Source organism: Gigantopelta aegis, chromosome 10, assembly GCF_016097555.1.
Source record: "Gigantopelta aegis isolate Gae_Host chromosome 10, Gae_host_genome, whole genome shotgun sequence".
NCBI classification, from domain to species: domain Eukaryota; kingdom Metazoa; phylum Mollusca; class Gastropoda; order Neomphalida; family Peltospiridae; genus Gigantopelta; species Gigantopelta aegis.
The window spans coordinates 35631381-35643845 of NC_054708.1; the positions used below are offsets into that span (position 1 = coordinate 35631381).

Consider the following 12465-nt stretch of genomic DNA (forward strand, 5'->3'; position numbering starts at 1 on the left):
TGGCATCCATGCAAGCAAGTTATTAATACAAAATGTGCAATCAATATAATGGTACATGTATCCTGCAATCACTGTATATACTGGCAAGATATGATTTGACATACTACGTGTACTTTGAAAAATGGAAAAGTTTGAAATAAAATGGTTAATTTTAGGATTGCAGGATAAATACAACAAGCATTTTGAGAGTACTGCTAAAGCAATACATGTCTCCTACCATGCCCAATTTTTGTTTTCGTTACTCCTAAATTCAAGGGCTATAACTCTGTGAAAAGGGGGTAAATCACCATAAAAGTTGAACTTGATCTGTAACAGTACATGATAAAGCTATATACAAAATTTCATCCCAATATCTTCAGGCATTGCAAAAAAGAAAGAAAAAAGTGTTTGTTTTTTGTTTAATGACTCCACTAGAGCACATGAATTTATTAATCATTGGCTAATGGATGTCAAACATTTGGTCATTTTGACTCAGAGGAAACCCGCTATATGCACCATCCCACAGACAGGATAGCACATATCACAGCCTTTAATAAACCAATCGTTTGGAAATATTTTTTTTAACTCCTAAGTTTATGGGCCATAACTCCGTCAAAAATGGGTAATTCACCATGAAAGTGAAACTTGATCTGTAGGTATAACTAAACAAATTAATTTCCAGCTGGGTCAAAGTTTAAGGTGCACCGAACTTTTGATAGAGAAGTCAACACCACAAGTCCTGTGGTTGGTTATAAATGTGAGTGTGTTGGTTGTAAAAAATGTTTTAGTTTCATCTGGGCTAAAAATGTACACAATTTAATTCATCTAGTACCATTGTGTCAAGTAGCCTTGTGCTTGGAACATGTATGAGGTACATGTAAAAAAAAAAGTACTTAAATTCTGTGCAAAACTAGGGGTGTTGTAAAAACATCTGATTATACCGAAAATGAGCCATGAAAGGTACCATCTTCTGCAGTTAATACTTTGAGGTAGGGGTTGTAGTCCTGATATTTATGGATCATAGTTTGGTTGATATATTGCATATAGTGTTTTCAAACACAAACGTTAACATGGTCGCCTATGGGATTTTAATTGGTATAGTCCAACCTGTAACAGAGCATGACACAATATTTCAGCTGAATATCTTGAGGCATGGCCAAACAAAAAGGCATAAAAACAAATACACAAAAAGCTACACAAAATTTCAGCTCAATATCTCAAAGCATTTTGAAAAAAACATCTGGAAAACTATGTGGGACAGATGGACGGACGGACGCAACAGATCCTCACGGTATTTGCCATTCTAGCCTTCACAGCATAAAGCCATTATATTAAGATAATAACCAATTATTTTTTAAAAAGCAATTCATTTTTACCGATACACCAAGGATAAAAAAAAGAAAGAAACATAACGAACTGCATGTATCTGCTAACATGTAAGCAAGGTTTTAGGTCAATAGATTGATTGTACACAAAAAGAAAATAAGAGAACTTAAAAAGAAATCAGATCTCGAACAAGCGAAACAAACAGGCCCCAAGAAGTTGTTGCTGTTCACACTAATTAGATGTATTATATTAGCTGCACATCTCGTTATCTCCGAGGTGTCTCAAGTACTTATTTATAGTATTCATCAATATGAACACTGGGCACAGCACTCATACATGTATTTTAAAAGGAAAGGAATGTAAGGTTGTTTAATGACTCCCCAGTATATATTTTCTTTAAACGATGGCTATTAGGTGTTTTAATATGTGGTAAATGCAACACCTGATTTTCTCATAAAAGGAAAACAATGCTACCATCACTTTTACAGTTTAGCAGCAAGGGATCTTTTAAATACACATGCTAAAAATGTTAGCACATACAATGGTCATATTATACAGCTTACTGACTGGTATGTTAAGACAGTCACACCCCAGCACAATCAAAGGAAAGGATGGGGTGAAAAGAAAGAATATATAGCCGATAATAACAATAAGCTGTGCTGTGTCAATATTGTTTGTTAAAGAGTGACCTGGACCCATGAAGCTTTCATGACTACACCAGTCAGATTGTATTTAAATGTTTTAATTATTATTTATATTATCATTGAGCTTTAATTTTTAAAAGAAGATTTTAACAAGCTGGGTCAGTAGGAGGTCATTGAGCATACATTCCTTTCCTTTAGTTAACACTGACCTTTCTGAGTCTGATGTATTGCTTGTGTTGATGTCAGATCTACCCAGCTGTCCAACTACTATTCGTATAATTTCACTATCTTCAGTGGCCCTAGAATTAAAAAAATATATATTAGGATATAACCGATAATAAAAATTATTATTCGTATAATTTCACTATTTTCAGTGACCCTAAAATTTCATAAAAATATATTAGGATATAACCGATAATAAAATTATTTACTAGACTTCAATCAAATGTGTTGCAGGTGTAAAAAAAAATAATGTTCTCAAATGTCAACAGTATGTGTAAAAATGATGTTCAAGAAATGTTTTTCAAACTAAACTTTAGATGATCTATCGAATACAATTTATGAAATTTCAGAGCAGTGATTGGTACACAGTCAAAGGCTCTGAATTGTATACAGTATTAACCAAAATATCTAGACATAAATAGGATCAGTCAAATTTATGAACTGTAATCATAAGCCAAAATCACATTTCTAACAAAATTAGCCAAAATCTCTGAATTCTATGGACTGTCAAAATCAGTAATTGGAATCCAGCCATATTTCATTAACTGATTTCTGTGCTTATATCCAATTAAGGTTCAAGCACGCTGTCCTGGGCACATACCTCAGCTGTCTGGGCTGTCTGTTCGGGACTGTGGATTAGTTGTTAGTTGGTTAGTGAGAGGAAAGAGAGTGTAGTGGCTTTACACCTACCCATTGAGCCCTTAAGAACTTACTCTGGGTTGAAGCCGGTACCGGGCTGTGAACCCTATACCTACCAGCCTGTAGTCCGATGGCTTAACCACGATGCCACCGAGGCTGGTATCCAGCCATATATAGCTTCTAGAACTATAACACAGAGAACATACTCTCCAGAAAGTATTGTTATTATATGTAAACACAATGAATTTCTACATAGTAAACATACCGTTTGGAATCTGTAGGCTGTCGAAGAATAAAAAAACTATCTGATGGCATGAAATCTGCTGCAAATACTGTGTACAACATTTTGCTTTCATTATGCATAAATCTGTAAGTCAAAAAGTAAATATTTCAATTTACTATAGATCATACATTATTATTATTAGACACAGTATGCTTTCAAATTTGTAAAATATAATAGTGTACCATGGGAGGATTTAAAGGTATCAATACTGTTATGCATAAATTAATTTGTAGTTTGTTAAAAATAAAATAAATCATCAAAAATATACTGAGCTCCAATGAAAATGCATCAGTCATATTTGTAATTGCAAAAATGGAATGAGAAGAAAAATAATACATTTAACTGAGTTTATAGAATAGTATACATGCATTCTGGTAGACAATAACCACCCAAACATTGTATACAAGGGTTAGGTTATTGTGTTTTATAACAATCTTACACGTGTGATACGAATAACAACTGGAAATTGGAGGGTACATTTTCAATGCAGTTCAATATATTATGTTTCTAAATACTTTTGTGACTTAAGTCATGGGGAAATTTTAGCCATTAATAAACTTTTTTAAAGAAATAAATGGTTAATATCTACCACTTACTATAACTAGAAATACAGAGTTATGCTCTTTGTGTTGGTTACATGCTACAAAATCTACTACATCTAACGATTCTAAAATATTTGATACTTCTAACAGTGCTTCTTGTCAAAAGTCAAGACTCCTAAAAATAAATAAGAAAAAGTAAAACCGATTTGCTTGTAGACATCTAGTACTGAAAGTTTAACTTACTGACAGAACACTGGGGATCTGCTCTTGGCTCCTTCACTTCTGTAAAGACAAGCAAATCACAAATATAAAATATATTTACTGCACTACCTAATGGAACAATACTTCATGCAAATTCGGATTGTTAAGAAAGACTTTAGTCCTTGATTAAAAGAGAGAATGATGCCATTCTTGCTATAATTTTATGCCTAAAAACAATTACCAAGTCCAGCAAGAGCACAATATAACCAGCAGGGCATATTCCATTTAACAACAAGAAGCCTCTTAATACTTTAAATTAATGTCCTCTTAGGGAGCAGTTTTACTTCAACACTCTCTTAGATCAGCTGGATGGACATACATTTTGTGCTATACAGCACATTTATTTACAAACACTTGAATACAAGCCTGGAACCGTAACTGTATGATGACCATGTAAGAAATAAGAGACATTTAAAAATACAATGACTGCCAGTCACTGACCCAGTTGTTTTTTAAGATGGTAAGTTTATATTACACACACATTTGATATATACCTGTATCATATACCTGTAATACACACATATACCCTCACCTCTTTGCCTGTCTACAATACACTGGTTGAAACCTAGTATTCTCAAGTCAAAAACATTTTAAAATTTATGAACACATGTAGTTTTCACGTTAAGCAGCAGTTTGAGAGAAACCGTAGATTTATGTGGGTTTAAGGTGTCTACAAACCAAATGAAAATAAATAAAGTAAATAGCTGTGTGAGGTTTTCGGTTCCACAAACAATTAGTCAACTGTAGCAATTGTATATAATTTTTCTATGTAGCCCATTCTCTCTATGACAATACATTGTAGCAGTGAGATTTAAAGTAAACTGCAACAATTGTACAGTGAAACTCCACTAAAACGGACACCCTTGGGACCAAGTAAAAAGTCACATTTTAACAGGTATCTGGTTTAAAGAGGTTCTCTTTTGTACAGATGTTTAAAAAGGGACCTTGAAAAACATCCAGTTTTGAGGGAATTCCGGTTTACAGAGGGTCTGGTTTTGAGAGGTTTGACTATATAATTCTTCTATAAAGCCCATCCTCTCTATGACAATATATTGTAGCAGTGAGATTTAAACAAGATATAAAATGTCAACAATGCAAACAATACAAGTCACTAGTTGACATTACACTTTAATGTAAAGTTTCAGATTGTGCAAGTAACAAGGAACATAAAAAAATTAAAGCCCAATATTACCTGTTAAGAGTGAAGAGATGATGTGTGCACACACAAATCAAAGACTGACCAATCACAGTCTGTAACACAAAACAAGGCTTGATTACTTCTCACATTGAATAAAGTGGTCATAAATACCAGCACATATAATTAATAGAATATATGTATTAAGTAGTTTATTTAAGTCACAAATGTTCAACTTTGTACTGTATTCTTTTTATTCTTGGTGTCGTCATCAATTACAAATATAATGTGTCAAGTGTTTATTGCGCCAATACTTCAGTCATATTATAACCGACATTAATTATATAATTTTCGACATTTGGTCCCATACGAAAGGTTTTATTTCCTGCTCTAGAGCTCTAATTATTGAGAGAAAAAAAAATCTGAGAACAATTCAATTGTTTCATCCTCTTTACTTTTAACTTTTTTTGTTAGCAATATATTTGGATGTTATAATTGTTACATTGAGTAGACAGCACTCTACTGTGAAACAAAGTTATTTGAAGTAAATCCCAATGGCTATTTGATTACATGGTTTACCCCAGTGATTTATTCCAGTTTTAACCTTAAAAAAAAACTGATGCAAGGTTTTAGTGGTAACCTACAGTCAGGTATTGAAACACTACACACAAAAGCTTCTTGTCACTATCAACAGACTGATCAAAGGGAGATAACCTCTAAAACATTTCTGAGAATGATCAAATACAAACTATTATTTGATTAAATTTCATAATTTACAAACAAAAGTATTATTAATAATTAAAATCTGAGCAAGTTGGGCAATATGGAATATTTACTTAAGGAAATTTAATTACACTATAGAAAACCCTTTTCAGTTTAGATTTTACATAGATCTTCAAGAGTAAAAATAAAATTTATGCTGGTTACCCTTTTCTTGTCCCGATATTTCCAACATTCAACCCACAATCCACCCTATTCTACAAAGTTCTAATCTGTAAATGTTTTGCCATTCACCCGGACATTATCGTCTTTGCCTCCCTAGCAGGTAACCATTTTCTGCTACAACCCAGCCATATCACTAGCAACTTCTGAAGTTGTATGGAGGCTGTCTGTGACATCTCTAGTCTTTATCTAGTACCAGCAAGAAATGATGAAGATAAATTTGGTATAAGCTCAGTACGTGTTAAGCCACCTTATCTGTTGCGTTCAGAAAAAACGATTATCTGAAATGAGAGCCGAATGAACTGACCGCTGGTGTTTTCAGAGCCTCCTCTATGATGGTCTCCAGACTGTCCTGTATCTGTATGAGAGACTTATTGTGGTCCACGGGGTACAGCACATCATTGTCTGAAATGCAAAACAGTACAGTTTAGTCAACACAGAACACAGCCACCAAGGCTTGAATTTAACAGCAGTCATGCCCAATCAAATGCCACAAAGCCCTAAAAATTAAACAGAGCTTCACAGCCAGTTATTTTGCAGACTAACTGGTCACCTGACTTCATAATGTGGTATTATTATGAATCCAGTGTTATCACTGCACCTCCCTTTCTTTTTCTGTGTCTCACTGGCAAAAATGCATTGTTCATTCCAGACTTCATTAGCTTACGGTTACATAAGGCAACAAGTATTTTTAACAGTCTCTATTATGTCTCATACCAGTATCCATTTGTCTGTTTTAATACAAATAATAAAAATTATATTTTATTTCAGCAATCAAAACATTTTATTTTTATTGTTTTAGCAATCTCCAGCTGAATAAAAACACTTATTTGGCACCAAATTTGTCATATGATCAGAGTCCACGACTCTTGTCTGATATTCTGTCGTTGGTTGCAGATTTCATAACTCAGGCCCTAATCTTGCCGGCGAAATGAGTGGGGTTTTTGGCCAGTTGCTGAGTTATTAGCAGTAGTGAAAAGTCGAAGTCACCGTAATATTCTGGACCTCCATAACAGATATCAAAACCCCTACTTGTTTATTGTCCTAGCTCACTTGGCATTTTGTCACAGTATATCGGACATATTTTGACTTTGGCGCCAAACTGTATCTTCAGTAATCGAGAACCGACCTATAAATGGTAAATGGTTTCTACGCACGTGCACTGTAATGTACGATTGATTTGATGAAATAATGTTTTACCGTATTAAATTTATTATCAAAATCAACCAACAAATGTTAATACTCATGCTAGTTTCTGTAGTGAAGAAATTAAATACATGTCGTAGTCTAATGTTGACATTTGTCAGATACACCCGTAAACCAGGCTATTGTTTTTCAAAGTGATGCCTGTCGCACCGTGTGCTGTGACCATTCAAACGTTGTTAATCCTTGGCCACATTTATTTCAGTCATGCCAGACAATACTAATTGATACTTTAATTTTAACTTAACGGCACATATTCAACTACTTAACAATATCACGTTTTTAATAAAACATATAACTGTTTTTAAATATTAATACCAGAAGTAGTATTTAATGTTGAAATATTATGATTAGAACAGAGTGTAAAATTCAGAATTTTTTCTACTGAACTGGCGAAACATTATGAAAGTGGAGGAAGTAATTTTGTAAACCAAGGAAAAAGAAATATTTCTTTACAGGTCCACAGGAACAAGGGACCTCCACTTGAGGACAGAAAAGCAAGTTTTTTTAAATCTATAAATAAAGATTAAAATATGACTTTTACCACCTCCCACCATTTGAGATCGTGTAGCCCCCCCCCCCCCCCGCAACCTCTAAATATTGTTAAGAACACCTCATGATGAATTAAAATATGGTTACCTGGTGTCTAACATACATGTATGGTTATTTCAACAACTAGTCATGAAAGAGAACGCCATTCCAAAAGTGGCAAAGGATCTTCGATATCAACCACAGACTTGGGATGTGCATGCATGCATACACACACACTTGATTTACGGTGAATTTTACAACTGGCACTGTAAATTTTACAGCCGTTCCACAAAGCAACCTTATGGTAGTCGTAAGTGCCCCTTTAATGATTAAAATATTCTTTAAGAAGAAGTACGAATTAGTTAAATAATGAATTAGTTACAGACTTTTCGAAACATCTTAGATGTATTCATTGGTATCGGACATCCATGAAGTAACTTTGTCAGTTTATTTGCTAAGCGATAATTGCCGAATGCATAAGACATGAGAGTTATCTCCCGTATTTTCGTGTGAAAGTGTACAGCCTAAATATTTTTTTCATTGAACGCCAAGTTATATAAAAGTTATTTGCTATATATAAGTTAGTATCCTTCTTAGAAAATGACAAAATCATCATTTAACTGCCATTTAACAGCTATGTTAGTGGCTTACAACTGCCTCGTACCTATTGTAATTTTTCACAGTAATTTACGACGATAGTAAGCTATGCCGCGTCGTGGAACGGGCTGGCGATCATAGACAAAAATTAAGTTTGCGATGATATTTACGGCGATAGTAGTGCTAAGATCGCTTGAAAACAACTGCTTAAAGACTTCCATAATTTTCTGATAAGTTTCATTTTAAAGTGCAAATGCCCTTTTCCAAACAATAATTTATAGTGTGCGAAATTGCCTTTATAAAAAATCATTTAAACAGCATGAAAAATGCCATGTTTGATATATATTTGTGAAAAAAACACAACCCCAAAGAGATACATAACAATTCAGATTTATATTATTTATATGAATAATAATTAATAGTAAATGCATAAATCAATGCACATAACTGGTAGACTTTTTCTTCTTCCTTTTTAGGCATACTTTATGGTTTGTCTAGTAAATATATATTAATTACATTAATGTTGCTTGTGAATGCAAATGGAAACAAGAGAATTGTGGATCTGTTCCTTTTGTTATCATATGACAGCAGTGTCCATTAGTTATATATTCAGGTTTTCAGCCCGTATGGCGAAATTGCATGCATTGACATAGAACTGATGCATGCCCTGAAAGAAGATGAGTATATGACATTTAAAATATCTTTAAAATGAATATATAAACTATCCAAGCATAAAAAGTAAGAAATAAAAATGTAAGACAGTTTCTGAGTAAACAAGGATAACTGCCCACTATCCAATGATGTCATTATTCCATTATGGATAAACTGTAAACACAGACTTAGAAATTAATGCAAGCATGAAAAAACATTGTCAACAAGTATATGAAGAGTACTGCTAAAGCAATACATGTCCCATACCATGCCCAACACATTTTCATATATCCTAAGTTCAAGGGCCAAGATTTAAACCACCCATGAAAGTCAAACTTGATCTGTAACAGTACATATAATAAAGCAATATACAAAATGTCAGCTCAATATCCTGAGATATTGCAAAAACAAAATATGGAAAACAAATTTTCATATTATCTTAAAAATGGGTAAATCGCCATGAAAGTCAAACTTGATTTGTATCAGTATACGATAAAGTTATGCACAAAATTTCAGCTCAATATCTGGAGGCATTGCAAAAAAAAAAAAAGTCCTGAAAACTATATGCAAGATAGATGGATAGACAGATGAAAAGATAGACAGCAGCCAGACAGACAGACAGACAGAAGGACAGAGACGAAACCTATAGTCCCCTCCAGTTGTACCGGTTGGGGATTAATAAGCAAGTTGTACAAAATGTAAATATTAAGATGGACAGTTACCTTTATGGAGTGTGCTGGAATTGAGGTACTGTACCCAGGGGTTGTTTGACGTATCGGGGGGATACAACAAATCCTTCTTCTTCAAATACTGATAAAAACAAAAACAGAATTAAATGTTTCACTTGCCATAAACTGTTTTGGTGCTAACACAGGCATAACAAATTAGTAAAATATCACATGGCCTATATTACCCCCAGAGTTGTCTCCCTTTATTCCATTTCCAAGTTAGATGCAATGTCAAAAGGTTTCAAAAGACAGATTTAAATCTGTAAAAATGGAAGTTAGATAAACATACCTGACCAACTTTCTCAAGTTTAAAACCATGATTCTTTTTTGCTGACTCCGTCTGAAAAAAAAAAAAAAAAATCCTGTTTATTTCAATCACAAAAAAGAAGAAGAAAGTAAATTGGAAAATTTGTTTCTAATTTTCATTATTATTCATACTTACCTAGTACTAGCACAACAACAATGCTATACGACCCTGAGTTATAACCTCCACTGCAGAATTATCTCCCCTTGCCGGATGTATAACCTATACCCGCGCATGGGTAGACCGTATATCCTCGTTATCGATTCAAAGTCCGGAATGACTGAATCAAAAAAGACCTCTCTCGGGGCGGGTGGGAGGTAACGGTTGTTGTTGTGCTAGTACTAGGTAAGTATGAATAATAATGAAAATTAGAAACAAATTTTCTAATAGTCTTATTCAACTTACCGTACTAGCACAACAACAATGCTATAACAGACGTGATATAACACCGTTAAAGCACGAGAATTTAACATTAAAGGGAGGAGGTAAGAAAACAAGGAGGACTTACCCATTCAACCAGTAGTGTTCGTCTCAAGTAATGACACAGTGAAAAAGCAACCCACATCATACAAGGTATAAAATGTCAAAGTGACTTTTAAATTGAAGAACTACAACCCCAATTAAAAGTAAACCAAGTTAACAAGGTGAGGAAACCCGCACACCAAGTAGTGGTAAAAGACACTCGACTGCCCCAGATAGTCAACCATCCTCCCCCCACTCTCCAAACAGGAGGTGGAGAACTATCTCCCAGAAAGACTGCCAGCTAGCGACCGGACGAAATAAGGGTCGCCACCTACTCGTGGCCCTGCGCACCGAAATGAGTTGCTGCCCTGCAATGACTGACTGAATCCGCCGAGTTCCGTCCGGACCAACAGCCATATCACGGAAATAAAACCGGTCAAACGTGTGTCGACCTTTCCAAAATCCCGCACTCATGACCTTGAAAATGTCCAAAGAATCATGGAAATTAAGGGAAGCAGAAATCGCCTGAATCTCATGAGGTCGAACGGAGAAATTCCGCAGAACATGATCCCCTGCCTTCTCATATGCCAGTTTGATGGTTGCAGCAATCCATCTCGACAAAGCATTCTTCGTAATGTCTCCTGGTTGGCGTGTGAAAGAGATAAACAGTCTCTTAGTGTTTTGCCGGAGATTTCTAGTACGCTCCAAATAGAATTTCAAAGCCTGCACCGGACAAAGAAGTCTATCAGAATTATCCGCAGAAAGCGTACGAGATAAACACTGAATAATGGTCGGAGGAAACTCTTCCCCTGGCCCCTGGTTCTTAGCCACGAAAACAGGATCAGTACGTAATGTAACTGACCCGTCCGTATTGTAATCTACCAAATCATGCAAAAAAGCATGAATCTCACTAATATGACAGCAAGCCGCTAGTGAGACCAGAAACAAAGTTTTCCACGTCAAATGACGAAGACTGGCGAATTTCAAAGGCTTGTAGGGCTTGCCTTTGAGTGCATGCAGAACCAGAAAAACATTCCATTTAGGCAAAATGGAAGGCTTCTCAACCGTGTTTTGCAACGACTTAAGCAAGTCATGCAACACCGAGATTCGTTGAGAAATCTTGACGTCCACACAAAGCGTCCGTCAAGACGTTCACAGACGAAGGAATGCCGTCCACCATTCCAGAATCTCCAAAGCCGCATCAATGAGGAATTGGTGCCTCCCCACCAATTGAGGTACGCAACAACCGACGTGTTGTCCGACCTCAACAAAATCCGACGATGGGAATAACAGTCCCCCATCGGAGAGTAGTGAAAATGGACTACCGGTGACTTCTCACTGTTTGAACCTTCAGCTGTCTTTCTTGGACAAGAGCCAGAAAGTACTCAGCTAAATCATTAACAGTAGGCGACAAGGGACTGGTGGAGGCGATTCCCCTAGCCAGGCCATGAAATTCTCAAAAAGAGAAACATAGTCCCCCCCTGAACGAAAGGTTCCGCCCACGCAGTCGAGGGATAACGCCTGGAACCTCTACCCTGATCTGACAGGTCCGGATTGACCATCGGTGTAGACACAGGCGCACCCAAGAAAGCTGCAGTTTCCCTGATCCCTGCCGAAACAGACAACGGGACTGGTGGTGTCGGTTGAATCGGACCGTCAGGAAATTCGTACACGTACGAATCCTGCGCCGAATTCTGAACCCAACGTACCACGTGTGGATTAGCCAACCCAGTTGACGTAGCCACATGCGAACGATCTAAAAGTTGATGACGCTGTACAGGCGCCCCAACAACACAGCAAAAAACACGCCCAGCAAGCTGAGCGACGTGATGAGAGGCTTTAGAAAGCCGCCAACAAACAACCCTTAGCCATCGGCGGAAGACCCGTGACTGCTTTATCTAACCCAAATAGGAACGTACCTAAATGGTTATTGACTTGGAAAAAGACATAACCTCTCCAAAGTCTCTAAATCCGTGAGTGGCAAGGGACGCCTACTGGCGTCACACCCAAAACAAC

At 36.0% G+C, this 12465-nt stretch overlaps 1 protein-coding gene across 2 annotated transcripts in view; it reads right to left on the reverse strand.

Annotated features, from left to right (window-relative positions):
- LOC121384572 (anaphase-promoting complex subunit 4-like) overlaps positions 1–12465 on the reverse strand; it is a 177948-nt gene that overhangs the window by 84058 nt on the left and 81425 nt on the right. For both annotated transcript variants that reach the window (XM_041515027.1, XM_041515028.1), the window contains exons 18-24: positions 9973–10023; positions 9678–9765; positions 6281–6378; positions 5089–5147; positions 3879–3917; positions 3076–3177; positions 2159–2248 (exon numbers count right to left, since the gene is read on the reverse strand). In XM_041515027.1, coding sequence (XP_041370961.1) covers positions 2159–2248; positions 3076–3177; positions 3879–3917; positions 5089–5147; positions 6281–6378; positions 9678–9765; positions 9973–10023 — 527 coding nt within the window. The remainder of the gene's footprint in view (positions 1–2158; positions 2249–3075; positions 3178–3878; positions 3918–5088; positions 5148–6280; positions 6379–9677; positions 9766–9972; positions 10024–12465) is intronic.